Consider the following 21467-nt stretch of genomic DNA (forward strand, 5'->3'; position numbering starts at 1 on the left):
TCTCGTTCTTTTTTGATTTGTTTGTTTTCTCCAGCTTATCCAGAACGACAGCTTTACAGTGAAACAGGTAGTTATTATAAAGATAAGGGATTGAGGTACCTATCTCTCTAAGTTCCTTTTTTCTGTTTCTGTAATCTAAAGTTATCAGTTTCCTCTGTGAAATACAGTACGTCCTGCTCTGACCGCCCTCTCTTATCTTTTTGTGCTGTGGACGCAGATCATCACCGTTTAGACGAGTCCCTATTTACTGCTTCCATTGGACATAATAATTGAAAAGTACATCTGAATGTTTGTCAGTGGAATACAGGAGAATTAGGCCCCTCCCCCATCTTTTAATTCTCTCGGTTTTTCCCCCCTCTTTTGTTTGTGACAGTGGGCAGCCCAGAGGGGGTTGTGCCCCTTTCATACCCCAGTAATTGATGAATTGTATGTGGTATGCAAATGAGAATCCATAAATCTTATGAATGACAGCTTAATTTATGTGAGCCTTAATGAATGCAGGATTAGATTTTAATTAAATGTCCTCAAAGGCACCCTGAGTTATACGTTGCATTTTTGTTCTCTCTCTTTCTCTCTCTCTCTCTCTCTCTCTCTCTCTCTCTCTCTCTCTCTCTCTCTCTCTCTCTCTCTCTCTCTCTCTCTCTCTCCCACCCCCCTCTGACTCACTCTTTCATATACTACCATATTAATCTTAAGTCTTGTTTCCTGTGCACATCTGTCCTCTCAAATGAAGTATCTAGAAAAATTGCAGTGATAAAAAAACTCTTCATTTTGCGAACGGAAGGGGGTCGTAGTTAATGAATCATACAGGGAGAGAGAGAGTTCAAATGGTGCCTTATCTGCTGATCTGAGTCATTTCCGCTGCACGGCTTAACCACATTTAATCTGATTCCATCAGTATCAGTTCAATTAAAATATCGCCCCATTAGGAATTATTAAAAATGTCAGCTTGTTAGGCGTTCAGCATGGCTGTAGGAAGAGAGAATACAGTCCTTCACCAGAGCTGCATCATTAGCAATAGAGTTCAAGCACGTCTCTAAGAGTTTGCTGTTATTGTGAACTGAATCAGACCAGCAGTACCGGAAAAAGGATGATCATGTTTGTGTGGATATAAAACACAAAACCTCATGGGTTTCAACTGCGTGTTGGTAAAACTGAGATGGAAAGACCACAGAATGAAACCCACCTGGATCTCATCTGGAAACAGATGAGAAGTGCGTGTGTGTGTGTGTGTGTGTGCATGTTTATGTGGTTTATGAGGACACAAATTTGTATAATGACATGGGTATGACAGAGGTATTACAATATGAAGGTGGTTTATGAGGACACTGCCTATGTCCCCGTAATTCAAAAGGCTTAAAAAACATACTAAATGGTGTTTTTTTGAAAATCTAAAAAAGCACAAAGTCTCCTGTGAGGGCTAAGTTTAGGTGTAGGGTTGGTGTAGGGCAATAGCACACACAGTTTGTTCAATATAAAAGTCAAGTCAAGTCACCTTACTTATATAGCGCTTTTTACAATGCAAATTGTGTCAAAGCACTGCACAATATCAAAAAAAGGAAAATAAAGTGTCAATAAGTTTGAATAGTGTAAAAACCATTACACCTATGGAGAGTCCGCATAAACCACAAAAACCAACGTGTGTGTGTGTGTGTGTGTGAGTTCATAAGAAGAAGACGTGTATTAGGATGAGTTGAAATAAAATGCTGTTCATGAGTCATTAAAGAATCTAGGTTTAGAAATGTGCTAGATTCGTAGAAATGCACTCTTTCTATTCATGTTAATTTCATACGGTTGTGAATGTTTTTATTTTTTTTACCATTTTCCAAAAAAGCTATGACTCTAAAAATGCCAGGTAGTGTGACCAAGTAAAAAGTAATAACATATTTGCCTTACACCTAAATACATATGAGTGTACACACATTTTCACATTTTACAAAGCTGTTTCATTCAAATATTTGTTAATGCCAAACTACTTTTTCCAAAGATTTTCCTTTTCAATAATTAAAGTTATGATCTTAGAACAATAGGACAGTAAAATCGTTTACTTAAGATGAGATGTAATAAAGTCAATGTATGTATGAATTTAATTTTATCCTATTTTTTAAATAAATAAAAAGATCCAGACAAAAATTTGCATCCATGTACAACAGCAATCATCTCTGTCAAAGACAGACACAAACACTCCTGACTCATATTGTGTGTGTGTGTGTGTGTGTGTGTGTGTGTGTGTGGGGTGAGAGAATGGGGTGAGAAATAAACCTGTGATAATCCTCTCCCGTTTCAAAGGTCAGGCGCTGTGATAAAATAGCTATTTTGTTCATTTATTTACTCTCTGCAGTGGACAGATAAAGAAACACTACAATTAGGGAATTGAGAGAGGGAGATTTTAAAAGGGCAAACGGCGGGGAGTTTAATATTTTATGAAGGATGATTGGCGCTCACGAGCACTGGGGGAGGTGTGAGTGGAGGATCTGCATGAAATAGAGGACTTTTTTCTGGAATGCTCAGCAAAATGATTAAGAAAGTTTTTTAAAAAGTAAGTGCTTTCCATTAAAGGTTTTCTTAAAACCTGACACCTATTCAGTTGCAGACAAAGATACACAAAACAAAACAATCAGAGGTGCATCATGTTGAGTCAAAAAGGTGAAAATGGACCATAACCTATTTCCCCTCCCATTCAGACTCAATTAGGTGAACTTGGTTGATAAAGACTTGGGTTAATGCAGATGTCATTTGTGTGTTCTTCTGAGAGCCGTGGCTGATTTTAGCACATGTAAACTCAACAAATTTTAATTGCACATGAATGCGCAGGAGCAGGTAACAAGGTGCGCAGCATGCATTATACATGAGTAAAAAATCGGCTGATTATGGAAAAGGGAGATGAGTCTACTGTGTAATCTAATTAGAGAGAGAAAAAAGAGAGGGGAGGGGGTACAGGAGATGGCAGAAAAGACTGTCCTTGAGAGTATTTACTGACGCATGCTAGTATGCATAGTAGATTAGTCCAACTCTGAACAGAAATGTAAAAGTGTGTGCTAGCCATGCCTTGTTTTAAAAAATATATATGGGAGACTGGGACTAGTTGTCACACTTTTTACTGCAGTGAACAATTTTTTTAGAGAAGGTCACTTTGTGTATAACCTTGGCTACAAGTCTTGACTAAAAAAAAGCAGTTCCACTATTATTGTTCGGAAGTAAAAATATAGTTAATTGAACAAAAGTTGATGTTTCTGACAGCATGCCCCTCTGGGAGTCGAACAGCATATTATCGGCTTTTCAGTCAATATAATAAAAAATGGAAAACAATTCAAGGACCAATAAATAAAATAAAATAAAACAGCAAGTAACACACATAATTAAATATGAAATTTTAAAGAATATATATATATTTTTTTGTAAAATGTACTCCAATAATATTTGTTTTATTTACAATTAATAAATATTTTTTATCGTGTATACCTGTGTGGTTTTATTTTTATTTATCCATTGTTTGCCAAAGTTAAATATGGTGAAAAATCAGATGAAACTGGAATTTTTGTTTAGAAAACAGAATTTGCTAAATTATTATTAGTAGAAGTTGCAGTATTTAAGAACATTTAAAATGGGTGTTTGAAACCAGCATAGCAAACCACTGCTAGAGAAAACACACATTTGTGTAATAGGGCAATTGAGAACATATAGTTACCATGGGATAAGGCACTTTTGACAACTTTCTCGTTTGACAACTAGCCTCAGGCCTACTTGGTAGTTTCTAATCAATCTGTACCTTCCTTGTCTACACTTCTTGTGAATGACATGATGCAGCAAAAACATAACAATTCCATTATAATTAACAAAAATGTCTACACTGCAACTTCTAATGTGTAAGAAATGCACTGGCTTCTAGATAGGTTGTTACATGTAACCAATGTGTCCATCTTTCAGCTCCAGACCTGGCAGACCTCCTAAACGAACCCAGAGCGTGACATCACCCGAGAGCCCTCACATCCTGCCCCACTCCGTCTCCGGACTCATGTCCTCAGGAATGATGTCTCACACTGGTAAGAAAATGAGGAAATGCTCCTACTTCAATGTTACTGGCAGAACAAACAAATCTAATTTCTTCTCAAATGAGAAAAGCAGAATTTTGCATTTGTATTTAAAGGTGAAAGGAGAATAGGAAAAGGAAGTAGTCAGTTAATGGTTTAAATGAAGAATTACACTGTGTCCTAACCAGACATGATACAATAAGACTCCAGCAACAAGCTATTTGTTTGTCCACACCAGACACGATAAAATCAATCACAAATCACAGCCAATCAGAAGAGCACAGAAGTCTCTGTGCAAGTCCACTGCTGTCTCAATTTGCCTACTTATACTATGTCCTAAAATTATGTACTCTTTTTGTGAAGAAAAAGTACATATTTTGAGTATGTAGAAGAATAGTAGGCAAGCTTTGGGACATACTGTTTCGTCATAATTATAAACTGCACTGTCAAACATCTTGTCAGAATTAACATTATCCATATTTTGTTTGATTTAATTTCTACTATATTGGAGAGAAATCAAGAGGCATGTTGATCTGCCAGTCGTGGGTCTATCATGCGGAGAACTCTCCTCATATGTTTGCACAATGATGCATTTAAAAGTTAATGACCAAATGTATCATTATAAAAGTTCACAGTGTTACTGCAGATGAAATACAATGCGGATAACATTAAATAAATATTTTTTCAACAGGTTAGATATTGATTATTTATCACTCAAACCCCTTTCTCTACCCGTCCCTCGGTCTCGCATATCTGCCATGTTTGTAGTTTGTAGTTCTAATCGAATCCTCGTCCACTGCGCAATTTGTTGCGGGCAATATTAGCCATTAGACTGTGCATCGATCTGCAATTTGAATTTCTACCAGAAGTAGTAAACCATCCGGGTACCTTTGGAATACTCATTTCAGCATACTACGATTTGGGACATACTAATTATAATTTTGAATACTATTTAGGACGGATAGTATGCTAATTGTGATGCAACATCACACTTACCAAAAAATGGATACATAATCAAATCAAAATAAACAATTTTACCAATATTCCAAATACATATTCCAAATGGCTTCCTTACAATTTCCTCTGTGTTAAGCAGGGATAAGAATGCATGCTTTAATATGAAACTAACTTCAGTTCTGTTTTCTTTATCTCTTTAGTTAAGTTGCTTGAAATAGTGCTTATTTTTAAAGACCAGTTGAAGCCTGTTATATTTCTGTGTCAGTCACTTTAAACAGCACTTATCTGAAGTGACACAAATAAACAATCTGACTCATGCTGTGCTATGGAAAAGCCCAAAGCCAACAAAACATAGCTATTGTTTCCACACTAACAATGCAGGTTTGCCCGTGGTAGTATGTAACCTCATCTTGCCAACTCTAATTTGCCCTTTATTGTGTTGTGATATTATGATTAAAACCTATTCGATTTTGCCTGGAGATATGTTCACCTCGGCCTCTGTGGTGTCAGCTCTCCACTTGCTCAAAAGAGTGTCGTTTAAAACATCACAACTTCTGTCCATCCTGCATCCTGAAGCTAAAGGCACCAACTTCTAAGCTGCCCTTCTCTTTGTGTATGTGCGTGCGCAGTCTGCTCGTTACGACTTCTCAAAGAGAGCCCGAAAAGGGCCGCACATTTGTACTCGTTTAGAAAGAGCAGGTGATGGAGAGAGAAAGAGTGAGAGGGAGAAAGAAAATGCTCAATAGCACAGGCCTCTTTTATCTTCGGCAGAGGTCACACTATCAGTGTCAGCCACAGAGATGGGAACTCAAAGGCCACTAGGGAGATAGAGAGAAAAAGAGAGAGGACAGTTTTTTCCCTCTTTGAGTGGATTGTAGACCGAGAGTGGGGAATGCTTTGATATCGTCCTCTTCACAGGCTGAATAGGGACCTTGGCTTTCATGCTCTGATCTTGACATTTAGTGAAAGCATTTGGAGAGCAACTGAGAGAGTGAGAAAAAAAACACCCCGCTCCTAAAGCTCACTGCCAGAGCTTGCCTCATATTTGCACATAACTGTTGTGAATTGCAACCAAATGCCAGCATACGAAAGCTCTAGAACTATATTTGAGAGCAGTTTGCCCGGGCTAGAGCGCAGACTTTAAAAGGATAGATCTTAAACACATCGGAACTGGATGGATACTTTCACAAAGTCGGTGTTCGGGATGAACTGCCATATTCTGTATGAACATATAAGTCAGGCCAATGTTGATGCAATGTTATTTAATAAATGAGTCAAACCAAGATGATTGTTCATCTGACTCACTTTAACCGACCAACAGCGGCATGTTTAGATAGCAGTGGAGGAGCAGCATTTTGGTTGTTGTCACACCACTGAATGGGAGGTTACAGTTGTTCTGGTACAAAAACAGTTACAGGATCTTAAAAATTTGGATCGCACATGCTTATATCTCTGTCATGTAAAAAATCCCCCAAAGCACAACATGCACATGAAACAAGCAATGTGGAAGATTGTGCATTTATTAAATATGTTTGCATGACTTGTTGCACACTACAGGTGAATAAGGAATTAACAAAATTCCTTTGAAACTTTTACAAGTTAATACTCTTGTTATTACAATATTTGTTGTATTACAAATGTCCCCAAAACTGCATATTCAAAATCTATAAGATTAGGAACACTAATCATGTTTTCACAAATTGTGTAAAAAAATTTAAGAATTATGTTTTGTGCATGTATGATGAGTGGAATTCATTAGCAAAGTGCTGAAAAACACAAATTTAGATTAACTGCCTATTCAATGCAGGCTCTGGTAATTGATGTGTACACTAGTGTGGATACAAAAAAAACAAACAAAAAAAAAACATTTTTGTGACCATTGTATTGTAGCTAAAAATTGTTATAAAGTTCTGTACAATTTATTTTTAACATTCTTATTTAATGCAATAACATTAAATAACATTAATTACTTTTTCAATTACTTTTTTTGTTTCTCGTGCTCCAAAAAGTAAATAACTTGGAAAAAAGCTACATCCCAAAAACATTTTCACTCTTCCCCAGGGGGCTATATTAGAATGATCTCAGTCTAAAAACAACTTTAACAAAACAACCTTCATTTTGCCTTACTGAGATCTTTTTAAAGCTTGTGGAAGAGGAAAGAGGAGTAGCATGTAATAGTTTGAGTTGTGTGGCTAGAAGCTGCTTTCTGTGCAATGAAGGGAAGCTAATCTAATTTTAATTGAATTATAACATGTGTGCACTGGGGGTACACACACACACACAGTTAACAAGGGTTATTGGAGACTTGTGACAATGGGCAGGTGCCAGGCAGCCTGAGTTATCAGCGTATGACAGGGGGAGCAGGTCTCAACTTACAGATGTCATCTCGTTCAGCTGATCCAGGGCCTGCTCTTCAAAGCTGGTATCTCATGGTAGATAGACGGAGGTATTAGTCAATGGACTGACTGCAGAACAGTGACGTGGGCCAGACTGTAGCTTTGGGATGATGCTGTGGGTAATAATAGACCTGTTGTTATCATCTAATGTTACAGTGCCAGTGTGCTCTTCTGTCAAATTCAATTATGAGATGTGAAATATTCATAATTGCTTTCACAAAAGCATTTGAATGAGGCACATTTTTGGAAAAGCGGTGAGGTGAATCTATTAACAATTATTCATATTCACATATTCTCACAAGATTTAGGCAGCAGAAGTGAGAGAATTTCTTTTGGAAAAGGCAAAAAAAAAAAAAAAAAACGTAATGATTGTGAATTAACACGTTTTCTTTCTCTCTCTTTAATACTCTGATAGGCCTAACAGCTGCCACACTTGCTGAAGCCATGAAGAAGAAGATCAAATTGGAGGTGATGAATAGTTACCATGGCAATAATAACCACGGCACAGATTCTGAGAATGGTGACATCACCTCCAGCATGGGTAAGTGTCGGTTCCTCTCTTAAACTGAAGCTCATATGTCAAACTATCCCAAATGCTCAGACCCTATGAAACCTGGTCCAACACTATACGTATATGTGTGTGTGTGTGTGTGTGTGTGTATATATATATACAAAAAGGTAAAAATAATGACTGTTTTCAACAATTCTTCTCTTCGGTAACATTCTCAACTGCGCGTTCATGATAGTACCCCAACAAGAGCCAATGTCCTTACTACCTTTCTGGGCCTTGAACTTGTTGCATTGTTGTGTATAGAGGGTCAGAAAGCTCTCGGATTTAAGCAAAAATATCTTAATTTGTGTTCTAATGATAAGCGAAGGTCTTACAGGTTTGGAATGACATGAGGGTGAGTAATTAATAACAGAATTTTTGGGTGAACTATCCCTTTAATGATCTAATCGCAATGGTTAACAACCCACTAGAGAGTTTTTGATGTTTTTGCTTGGCCATTTTTAGTGATAAACAGGAAAGTGGGTTCAAGCGCCAGCAGAAGACAGTGTAAAGAAATAGTCTTTAAGAGAAGCAGTCTATCAGCGGAAGTTAAAATCAGCTCGTAAGTGTATTTACTTGTCTCATTAGTGTTTAGTGCAGTTGCCGTTGCTAGGAAATGCTTATTTTGTTTACTGTGTTGAGCCTTGCTGAAATCGCTTTTGGTCTCATACTGTATCGCGTATCTTGTCAGTGTCTGCACTTGCTTGGCTATTTTTAGTGATAAACAGGAAAGTGGGTTCAGCTAAATTGTAATAGTGATTTGTTAGAGGGGTATAAAAAAGGTTATTATACTGCGGCAGTGGTCGCGGTAGCCCTCGTGTAAAGCCCTCCTAGTGTGAAGACCGAAGAGTGTAAAGACCATCGACTCTACCGTACGACTCCACTGGACAGGGACACCGGCAGAGGACATAAGTATCGACTTTTAATTATCCTACATTATTCCTACTACTTGTTTCACTTCTGTTTTAGTTTATATAACCTATTCTTACTATGTGTTTCCAGATCAATACTATCACTACCACTCGCAAGCCACGCATCACACACTGTAGACAGGGCAATCCTATCAACCTGCGGACTTTGCCTATGTCTGCTAATACATTACTTTCTTTTTCTATTGGTCTCTGGAATTGTCAGTCTGCTGTCAACAAAGCTGATTTCATTACTTCCATTACTAGTCATTCAAGGTTAAACCTCATGGCCCTGACAGAGACCTGGATCAAACCAGAAGACAATGTTACACCTGCAGCACTCTCCAATAATTTCCCACACCCCCCGTTTGACTGGAAGAGGTGGAGGTACTGGTCTGCTCATCTCTAATAATTGGAAATTTACTACTTTACCATCTCTGAGTATCAACAGTTCTTTTGAATCACATTCGACTTTCGACTTTGCCACATTCTTCATTAATAAAATTACAAACCTCACTGCACAATTTTCCACACCACAATCTATCAAACATATCTTACCAGCAAACATACTCGTTCACATCCTTCTCTCCACTTTTTGAGGCAGAGTTCTCTAAACTCATCCTTTCCAGTCATCCTACTACCTGTCCGCTTGATCCTAATCCATCTCATCTCCTTCAAGCCATTTCTCCTGCAGTTGTACCTGCACTCAGTCACATCGTTAATACATCCCTTCGCACTGGAATTTTTCCCTCAGCATTTAAACAGGCTTGTGTAACTCCACTTCTTAAAAAACCCACTCTTAACCCAACTCTTTTAGGGAACTATAGACCGGTTTCCCTTCTTCCTTTCATTGTAAAAACACTTGAACGAGTTGTGTTCAACCAAGTCTCTGTCTTTCTCACACAGAACAACCTCCTGGACAGTAACCAATCTGGCTTCAGAAGTGGACATTCGACCGAAACTGCCTTGCTTTCTGTTGTTGAAGCCCTAAGACTTGCAAGAGCGGCTTCCAAATCTTCATTACTTATCTTGCTGGATCTGTCTGCTGCTTTTGATACAGTCAACCATCAGATCGTCTTGTCAACCCTATTGAGAAAGGGCATCTCAGGAACCGCACTCCAGTGGTTTGAGTCTTACCTCTCTGATAGGTCCTTCAAAGTATATTGGAGAGGTGAGGTATCCAAGATCTCAACATCTAGCTACTGGGGTGCCTCAGGGCTCAGTTCTTGGACCAATTCTCTTTTCTGTCTATATGGCATCACTAGGTTCTGTCATTCAGAAACATGGCTTTTCATATCCGACAATAGCTGCTCGCATCTCAACGTGTCTATCAGACATTTCTTGCTGGATGATGGACCATCACCTTCAACTCAACCTAGCTAAGACAGAACTGCTTGTAGTTTCAGCTAACCCATCGCTTCATCACAATCTCACCTTCCAGTTAGGCTCATCTACCATAACTCCTTCAAAAACAGCCAGAAACCTTGGAGTTGTGATTGATGATAAGCTGAATTTCTCAGACCACATTGCTAAAACTGCCCGGTCCTGCAGATTTGCATTATACAATATTAAGAAGATCAGGCCCTTTCTCTCGGAACATGCAACACAACTCCTTGTTCAGGCTCTTGTTCTGTCCAGACTTGACTATTGCAATGCTCTCTTGGCAGGTCTTCCAGCCAATTCTATTAAACCTCTACAATTAATCCAAAATGCCGCTGCAAGATTAATCTTTAATGAGCCGAAAAGAACGCACGTCACGCCTCTGTTCATCTATTTGCACTGGCTACCAATAGCTGCTCGCATTAAATTCAAGGCATTAATGTTTGCCTACAGAACCACCACTGGCTCCGCACCCCTTTACCTAAATTCATTACTTCAGACTTATATGCCCTCTAGAAGCTTGTGTTCTTCAAGTGAACGATGCATAATTGTACCATCCCAAAGACACACAAAAACACTTTCACTGACTTTTTCATTAATTGTTCCCATCTGGTGGAATGACCTGCCCAACTCAATCCGAGTAGCCGAATCCTTACCCATCTTCAAAAAACGGCTAAAAACTCATCTGTTCCATCTTTACTTGACCCTCTAACTTTAGCACTCTCTATTCTAATTTTATTTTATCTATATGTCTATTTATTTAAAAGAATAATAATAATAATAATTATCTGTACTGCGTTAGGCTAACCAAGACTTGTAATATTGCTTGCACGTTGTTGCTCTTTTGTTGGTTTTGATTGATTCTTATGTCCTCATTTGTAAGTCGCTTTGGATAAAATCTGAACAGATTTGAAAAATACTGGACATCATACACTTACCGACTTTGTAATAGCCACAGAGGAAAAACTGACCATCATACAGGAAATAAACAACTGAGGATCACACACTACCAGAATATGACAAAGAAAACAATATGTGTTCTAAAATTGACTCAAAATATCAGACATGGAATCAAATCAAATCAAATCACTTTTATTGTCACATCACCACAGCACGTGTGCCTTCGTGAGTGAAATTCTTGAGAGCGTGCTCCAGACACTGCAGAAACAATTTACATATAGACAATTTACATATAAACAATTTACATATAGACATTACCATACATACGTACAGACTTATACAGATGACAATGTGTAATATACACATACATATACTCAGTACACATAGTGTACTATTAGACAGACATACAGTTACCGATACACATTATACACAGTATGTAGTACACATTCTACGTTATATACACACAGTAATATGCGAAGATGCAGCAGATTATATATAAACCGGATGTGCAAATGTCATGGATGTGCATTGGATGGTATCCAGTGCTGGCAAAAAGATTGTTGTATTTGTGCAGTAGTGTACTGGTAGTCCAGTTTGAACTGTATGGAATTAAAGTGCAGTGCGTGGTATATTGTAAAGTGGGAGTGTGCTGTAGGGTGTATTAGTTTTTACTGTTCATTAGCCTGATAGCCTGAGGAAAAAAGCTATCCCTCAGTCGGCTAGTGCGGGATCGGATGCTGCGGAGACGTCTTCCTGAGGGCAGCAGAGAGAGCAGTCTGTGGGACGGGTGGCTGGAGTCATTGATGATCCTCCGGGCTTTCTTTATACACCGCCTGGTGTAGATGTCCTGGAGGGAGGGAAGCTCACCTCCAACAATGTGACGGGCAGTTCGCACGACCCTTTGCAGAGCTTTGCGGTTGCCAGCAGTGCTGTTTCCAAACCAGGCGGTGATGCAGCCTGTCAGGATGCTCTCCACAGTGCAGGTGTAGAATGATCTGAGGATGCTGGGGCTCATTCCAAACTTCCTCAGCCGTCTCAGGAAGAAGAGGCGTTGGTGTGTCTTCTTCAGCACTGCATCTGTGTGAGCGGACCATGTGAGATCCTCAGTGATGTGAACCGAGGAATTTGAAGCTGTTTACTCGCTCCACAGGTGTCATGTCGATGGTGATGGGTGTGTGTTCTCTGCTCTGTCTCCTGAAATCCACCACCAGCTCCTTGGTCTTGTCGATGTTGAGTGAGAGGTGGTTCTCTTGACACCATTTAGTCAGGGTTCTCACCTCCTCTCTGTAGGCCGTCTCATCGTTGTCAGTGATCAGGCCTATCACCGTTGTGTCGTCAGCAAATTTGACGATGACGTTGGAGCTGTGTGTTGCTGTACAGTCATGTGTGTACAGGGAGTACAGGAGTGGGCTGAGGACGCAGCCCTGAGGAGCACCAGTGTTGAGGGTCAGCGGGGATGAAGTGTTGTTGCCCATTCTGACCACCTGACATCTGCCTGTCAGGAAGTCCAGGATCCAGCTGCACAGAGATCCGTTTAGTCCCAGAGTCTGGAGCTTCTCAACCAGTGTGGCAGGCACTATGGTATTGAATGCTGAGCTGTAGTCCACAAACAGCATTCTCACATAGGTGTTCTTATTTTCCAGGTGGGAGAGAGCAGTGTGCAGGGTGAAGGCAATAGCGTCGTCTGTGGAACGGTTTCTGCGATATGCAAATTGTAGGGGATCCAGTGAGTCAGGCAGCACAGAGCAGATGTAGTCTCTGATGAGTTTCTCAAAGCATTTGCTGAAGATGGGTGTCAGAGCAATGGGCCTCCAGTCATTCAAGCATGTGATTTTATTTTTCTTTGGTATGGGCACAATGGTGGATTTTTTGAAGCATGCGGGAACCACGGACAGAGAGAGGGAAAGGTTAAAAATGTCTGTGAAAACCCCGGCCAGTTGGAATGCGCATGCTCGGAGCACACGGCCTGGGATGCCATCGGGACCCACAGCCTTGCGGATGTTCACCCGTCGGAAGGATCGGGTTACATCTGCGACAGAAAAGGAAAGTGCGCTCGCCTCTTCTGCTACAGCCGCGGGAGCGCGCTCTGTGTGGGCGGTGTTGTGAGCCTCGAAACGAGCATAAAACTGATTAAGTTCGTCCGGTACAGAGGCGGCAATGTTCACAGTAGCTGGTTTATTCCCTCTGAAATCTGTGATGTTATTGATACCCTGCCACATGCTTCTTGCGTTGTTGGTTTTGAATTGTTCTTCAACTTTGTTTTTATATTGTCGTTTGGCAGCTTTGATTGATTTCCTGAGATCGTAACTGGCTTGTTTGTGATCGTCAGAGTTTCCGGATTTAAAGGCAGATGTCCGCGCTGACAAGGCTGCTCGAACATCGCTGTTAATCCACGGTTTTTGGTTGGGGTAGATGCGGATTGTTTTTGTCGGTACTACATCCTCTACACACTTCCTGATGAAACACGTTACAGTATCTGAGTACGCCTCTATGTCGTCATCAGACGCTGCCCGGAACATGTCCCAGTCCACGTGATCAAAACAGTCCTGTAGTATAGCGTCTGATTGGTCCGACCAGCATTGAATTGTCCTGAGGGCGGGTGCTTCTCGTTTCAGTTTCTGCCTATAAGCAGGCAGGAGCAGAACGGAAGTGTGATCCGATTTGCCGAAAGGTGGGCGGGGGAGCGATTTGTAGGCGTCCCGGAAAGGAGAGTAGCAGTGATCAAGTACACGATCACCACGCGTGTTGATGGTGATGTGTTGGAAGTATTTTGGAGCTATTGTTCTGAAGTTGGCTTTGTTGAAGTCCCCCGTAACAATAAACGCTGCATCTGGGTACGCGGTTTCCTGCTCACTTATATTCCCGTACAGTTCCTTGAGTGCCTGGTCTGTGTTGGCTTGAGGGGGAATGTAAACAGCTGTGATTATGATCGCTGTAAATTCCCTCGGTAGCCAGAATGGTCGACACAGAAGCATATGAAATTCCAGATCAGGGGAGCAGGAGGATTTAATAGAGTGTAGGTTCCGTTCATCACACCACGAGTTGTTGATAAATAAACAGACGCCCCCACCTCTGCTTTTCCCTGTGAGCTCTTTCGTTCTGTCCGAGCGGTGCACGGAGAACCCCGTAAGCTCGATGGCTGAGTCTGGAACCACTGCAGACATCCAGGTTTCTGTGAGGCAAATAATGCAGCAGTCCCTTGTTTCCCGTTGGTATGAGATGCGTGCCCGCAGTTCACAGAGTTTGTTGTCCAGTGACTGAACGTTAGCCAGCAAAATAGTTGGGAGAGGAGGTCGGAGGGGACGGCGTCTGAGTCTGACAAGGACGCCGGCTCTCTTCCCCCTTTTCCGGCGGCGTTTCCTCGGTCGCGATCGTGCGGCCCAGACAAAGGGCTCTGATGCGGTGTCTGTAAACAAGGCGCCGGCGTTCAGGAACTCAAAGTCCGGTTTGCGTTGCGCGACGAAGGAACCAATATTTAAAAGCGTGTGTCTATCGTAGACAGTTATACTGACAACATCTAACACGTGAAACAACAAAATAACAAATAAAACATAAGAAACATAAGAAAAACTGCAGAGTTTTCTTGGAGCTCGCAACACGGCTGCCATGCTCGGCGCCATCTTGGTCTCGTAATAATCCGGTCTGAATCCAGTCTGAAGCTAAAAAATCAGTCTGTTTACACTACACGATTTTCTATGAAATCTGTCAACTCAAATCTGCAGACTGGCTTTGACTTTTGCCAACTATTGTCGACTTCTCCGGACTGTAATTTGGCGCAAAAATCGTGAATGCCAGCCTTTACAATAACACAACAAACACTCCCCTGTCTGTCACTGGTTAGAACTACAGGAAGTCATGACCCAAACTCAATTGTCATTGGTTGTGCCAGTGGTGTCATGTTTGGACACTTAAACATACAGTTTGCTATACAGTATTTACTTTTTTTTAAACCAACATAGCATGAATCATTTAAAATAAAATCTTTTTAAAGTAAAAAAATTACATACTGCAGCTTTAATAAAAGAAAGAAATTGCCACTATTCTATGACGCAGTACTTATTTTCCAGAGACTGTCCATTGATGCGGTGCTTATTTTTCAGAAACTGTGCATCGTAAGCAGATTCAAGCAAGAAAATACCATGAAAATGAGGTTGTGACCTTTCTGTGGAGAAAAAGTGAAAACAGAGGCCAGGATGTCACAGTTAGAGGGATAAGTATGAATAAGATTAGCCAGGTTTTACCCACAAATGCTAATAAGAAGGAGCTTTTTTTATCTTCAGCAATTTAGAGTGAGAATAACCTTGAATGTGGACTCTTGGTGTGGAATATTAATACAGCTGAAGAGAGCTGAGTGGTGCAGAACAGCTCTTTTCAACTTTCTTTCCTTTATTGTTATATCCATCTTCAAAATGTCTATCTCTTTCCATCTCTCAGGTTCGGTGGCCTGCAAGTTTAATACTGACACAATGACGGCTTTGTCTGGTGAACAAATCTGAAAAGATCAAGTCTCTCATGCTTGTTTTGAACATGAACCCTCATCCACTGGTCATATAATTATTTACATCTGACAAACACAAACTGTTCCCAGAATAGTACTCAAAGTCTGAGAAATGTGTTACATCTAAACCCTGAAGATTGAACAGATCTGTTGGGATATGTGGCATGTATGAGGCTGGCTAGACAGATACGACAGTGTTAGAGCGGAACTCCAGTGGCACTGATCCAGTTGGTGATTGGAACACTGTTTTTAGCAGATCCCCTTCTGCCATGATTACCAGGATATGAGCTCATCTCTGGTTAAATAGAGGTTCTTATAACAGCTGTGCCCCCAAGCAGGAAGTGGCGGGCTCTGGATATAGTCACACCGTCCTTTCAAAGAAGGAATTTAGAGAGGATGTGTCTTGTTGAAGTAAAGTTGGTAAAAGACAGCATGCAACTAGGTAAAATCAGTTATGCATATTGTACACAAGGGCTTTTTTATATGAAATTCTCGACAGGTTTTGCTTCAGAAAATTGATTTTACATTGGAAATTGAGTGGTGGCCCAACACGATAAGCAAAAATGTTCTTAAAATCAAAATTGAAATTTATTAATATATTTAAAATATCAATATTTATTCATGTTCTTTTATTAAAGATAATTGATTAACATTACCATGAAAACTCAAGAAGGTTGTCTTCATAAATTGAGTATTTGGTCTCTTGAGATTTTTTATCTTTTTTTTATTAGCTAATAATTTAATGCAGTCGCCGTGGCATATTTATTTATTTATTTTGGAGATAAAATACTAAAGTAATTCCAAAATGCCATTGAGTGTGATAGGACACATGACCTTTGACATTATTACAAAAGTGTCTTTCCCCACTTTTAGGTTTGATCTATAATAATATTAATCCATTTTTAGACCTCTTGTCTATCCCAGCCCATCCCACAGTTTTGTGCAATGTACAGGATGCACCCTGGGTGGATGGCCAGTCCATTCCACAGACATTCACACCCACACCTACAGATGATTTAGTATCAGTTTGTCTATTCCATACAGAAATACCTCCTGGCTTGGCTGGCACTCAAACTGGCCACCTTCTTGTTGTGAGGCAACAATGCTACCCACTGAGCCACCACTAATTCATATATAAACCTATTAATTTTGGTACTCTTACTACGAATAATATATATTTGCAAATATATAGTCTATGTCAGTGCATCCATTATTTGGAAGAGAAGAGAAGAGGTAAGGATGGAGGACGTCAAGTCAAGAAATATGTCGTGGACTCCAGGGCTGCAGTTCCTCGAGCACATCCACACATTCATTATAGCCTGTCTCTCACTCTCATGGGATTGAGCTGACAGATAAGCCGAACTTCCCCAAAAATTGTAATAGAAAAGAAATGGGATTCCTGCAGAACATAGTCAGGAAAAATTGGATGATAAAAGAAGAACAGTTAATGAAGTGGAACATTTCCCCCTTTTTTCCTTTTAATTCCTATAACATCATTTTAGAATCAGCATAGAAATTAAACATGAATAAAGAAAATTCTCAGAGGAGTCACTGAACAAAAGATGACATCCCTGGAGTGGAGCAAACTTTCCTCAAAAACTTTCCACTGATGAATATATTTTTTTTAGTGCTGAGTCATTAAAGCATCATAATTTCATCAGTAATGTAGACAATAACCAATATTGACCAAGAGACTCTAATCTATGTGAATTGATCAGTTTAAGTCTTCTGAAGAGATGGATTCACTTTATATGATGAACAGGTTTAATTTAGGATTTTATTTCCATATAAACAGTGATCAGCACACATACATAGAACTCATCAAACATGGAAAACAGAAGCTCTAACATGCTTGCTTGACGTGAGAATCATTGAGGTTTGTTGTTGTGTGTCAACTATATGTTTTAACATCAAATATGCACATGTGAGCTTCTGTTTATATTTTCTATACACTCTCAGAAAAAAAGAAAGAAATTGAATCTGTTAATATAAAGCAATTAAGGGTTGGTGGGAGAGAGTGACTTGATGGCAGATTTTTTCCTAGATTCTCTATTACCTTTAGTACATTGGAAATACTCATAAATATTCTACTAAAACAAAAGCCCAGATTTAGACAAAGACTTTAGGTTGTGAATTCCAGACCAAAGCCATGTTTCAAGACCAAAACTTCAACTGAGCTGTAGCGATAAAAGAATGGTGCATTTTACTGCATTTGTGTCGCAAACGTTTTATCCATTCCATAGCAGCAAAATGCATAAGAAGATGTAGTTTTGACCCATAAGTGAATGGGGATGTACTGTCATCTCTAATAAAAAAAAAAAATCCCTTTGTTTTGAGCACTTGGGGTTGAATTTAGGTTTTCTTTCCATAACGAAGCTGTCGTATGGAATACAGTGACCTTTAGGAAAAAGGCTGAAACATGAGACAGACAAAATGTGAGAAGACTCTGCTACACTGAGTGAGCACTTTTTATAATTAGAGTCATAGAGATTGGTGTGAAATCAAAGGGAGAGTTTGTTGAGTTGAATTTACTTGTTCTCTCTGAAATGTGCTTTGTGAACTCCTAGATAACCTTTAAGAAACATGACAGATTTGATAAGACTTAATATGTTTGGTTGCAGCTAACTGGAACTAAAAGGAATGTGTCATTTCTGTACTATGAGAGGTCACAAAAAAATATGTCATTTGTTGACCCTATGTTGTTGGGTTCAAGACCAATAGATCACCTTTTGGCTGGTTAGCATAGACCTGTTAGCCTGTTTTACACACACACACACACACACACACACACACACACACACACACACACACACACAGAGACACACACACACACACACACACACACACATACTGTATATATATATATATAATTACATTTTTGTGACCATATTCCCACACAAAATACACCACCATTCAAAAATTTTTACTGTAGCCTATGTAAATGCGGAAGAAGTAAATGTAAATTACTCCTGTGATTGTAAAGCTGAATTTACAGTCTAACATTTTACAGAACTAACAGTCTTCAGTGTCATATGATCCTTCAGAAATCATTCTAATATGCTGATTTAGTGTTCAGCTAACATTTCTTATTATTACAAATGAAAATGGCTGTGCTGCTTTAAATAACTGTGAAACTTGGATATATATGTTGCTGCTTGAATAGAAGAAGTCATCCTCCATACAGTACTTGAGCACTAGTACTAATTAAAGTACTAGTTGAAGATAACAGTAACAGGTATTGAAAATACACACAAATGCATTATTTGTCTTAGTTTATTAGTTGATTATTAGTTGTGTATTTTCCGTAAAATGACCATACACAGGTTTTAATTGTATGTGTTTGTGCTTTAATAATGTCTATGTGTTTTTGTGCACATGTTTTTTCCATAGACTCTCTCTCTCTGTGTGTGTGTGTGTGTGTGTGTGTGTGTGTGTGTGTGTGTGTGTTTGTATGTTTTGGATTGCGCGCAGCAGATGCCTGATGCTCATTGTAAACACAAGTAATCACAAGCAGCTGGTTGGGACGACTGCTTCTCTGAGTCTCTGTGTGGCTGTGGGTGGCAAAAGTGTGTGTATGTGTGATGTTCTCTGTCTCGAGCACTCAATAATTCTGCTGCGTGTTCCTCTGACCAGACAAACAATGGGAGTGTGGGAGAGCACTGTAGTTCAGCACACTACCTGTTAATACTTCCTTCTCCAATTTTGCTCTGAGCAAATCTTATATTCTGTATTAAGAATTAATTTTGAGCTTAATTTATTTCTTTTCTCAGCCCTAGATCATCTCATCTCTCACAACCAAAGACTGAAAATCGCAACCTCCCAAGTTCTTTTCATTTACGTATCAAAATATCTGCGCCTTCATTAACTCTCCCCGAACGAGGCCCCAAAACCCTTCAAGGGCCTCACCACATAAGCCCTTTTTCCATCTCTTTTTTATCCCTTTCAATTCCCCACTGCGGTTGTTGTTGCTTGTTTTGTGATTATTTCCATAAGGGAAGTAACTCAACAGTAAGCACATAGAGGCATCATTAATTTCATCTAAAGGAGAAACAAGACTTCCGGTTTTCCATAATCCCCTCCCCCACCCGCTGCTGACGGGAATGTGGAAATTACTCCATGGTGTCTAACCACTACAAAGACCAGAGCTAAACGCACAGACTAAACACCTAGACCTCAGCTGCTTACTGGCAACCGCACCTTTGTCTGGGAAATAAAGCTTGTCTGTCGCTACTGTTTTATATACGGCTGTCAGGCTGGAACACGTTAAATGCCTTTAATGGGGAAATTTAGAAAACAAATAGTCTTATCGTAGGTTAATAATTAATCGGAGATATTGTAGTGTGTGAGAAACAGAAGTGGGATCAGTGCTGTCAGGCCAGCAAATGCTTCTCAGATGTATGAGTCTCTTCCTTTCACACACACCTGCCGGTGGTCTCTGTCTCAGGGGAGGTTGGCCTGAGGAAAAGACAACTGCTGCGTTACCTGCAGGGGTTACAGCACATGACATGAGCAGAAACTTTTATGACTGAGATTAAAGTAGCAATAAAGAGGAAAGGGGTTCCAGTAGCACTAGGAAAATCAGTAGCCTCATTTATGTGTATAATTAATCTAACTTTTGACGCTTTTTGTTTTTATTTTTTAATCTGTTGCATAGGCAAACCCACAAGAAAATTTTGATATTTAAGCAAACAGTAATTCTACTGAAATGCCACAATGCCTTGGCATAATTTGTCAGAATAAGGCAGAATGAGTTTCAAGGTTGCAAGTATAACTAGACTGCAAATTTCAAATGGACTCAGAAGGGGATATCTAGTACCAAATATTAGTTTAATAGTTATTGTTGAACTTGTATTTGCCATAAATAAAATTTGAGAGTTGTTTGATAATTTTTCTTACAAAAACTTGGGTCGCTGTGCTAAATGTTTGAAAATAAGGAATTCAGTCCACACTATAATTATGAAGAAATTAAGAAAATTGGAGATTATTTACTGGTTGAAATGATGTTATAAATGTCACAGTTTAGGAATGTTATGCTTTTTTGTATTGGGGAAATCATACCTTGCTGGGTTGCATGATAAATGTGTGATAATTTTAAATCTGAAGGTTTTCATTCATTCATTTAGTTACTTGTTTACTTATTTATTTTAATATTTAACCAATTGTTTTATTACAATGCAATGTCAAATCTGTGACATTGTTACATGATTTTACATATTAGATGTGGTTGAAAAGGCTCAAGTCCATCTTAAATCTAAGTCCAAGACCATATTTTATATGACTTGTCAAATCCAAGTTCAGGCCAAGTCCAAATACTCCTGAAAATATTGGCTTAGACTTGAGACTTGAGTCTAGTTTTTTCCAGACGCCAGTATACAACACTCTCTTTTGATTTGGGACAGGCCATAATAACTCATTTAAGGACACATATGTGTTTAAAATGTGCTGTTTTCATTTAAGGTTAATTTTATTTTATTGTTTTCAGATTATCTAATATCTATTCTGTCTCACAAAACGTACAAAAAAAATCTATTTTTTTCCTCTAATGCTTTAAAAAAGTTCAGGAAACCAGAGTGTATAATATTCAAATACGTAAAGACATTGTTTGAAATGATTCCTTATTTAGCTCAAACAATGTCATGTGATAATCAACATGTACAAATCTTCACACTTCATTCTAAGCAGGAGGCTACATTGTATATTTTTTGTTGCTGTTTCTCGTTTGAATCCTTTCCAGGTGTGGTGTTGTTCTTTTGTTCTCCACACCATTTTACGCAAAACAGTTTTGTGCCCAATTTTGTACCAAGCTCCTTGTTGTGTTTGGATTTATCCAGCCGAGTACTTGGCTCC

The 21467-nt window shown here is 39.3% G+C and overlaps 1 protein-coding gene across 1 annotated transcript in view; it reads left to right on the plus strand.

Moving 5' to 3' along the window:
• Nucleotides 1-21467, plus strand: part of LOC306873916 (dachshund homolog 1-like) — a 63122-nt gene that overhangs the window by 18738 nt on the left and 22917 nt on the right. The window contains exons 2-3 of the mRNA XM_079423475.1: nt 3928-4043; nt 7800-7925. Of these exons, the coding sequence (XP_079279601.1) occupies nt 3928-4043; nt 7800-7925 (242 nt within the window). The remainder of the gene's footprint in view (nt 1-3927; nt 4044-7799; nt 7926-21467) is intronic.

The sequence above is a fragment of the Barbus barbus genome (genome assembly GCF_936440315.1).
Source record: "Barbus barbus genome assembly, chromosome: 8".
Lineage (NCBI taxonomy): Eukaryota > Metazoa > Chordata > Actinopteri > Cypriniformes > Cyprinidae > Barbus > Barbus barbus.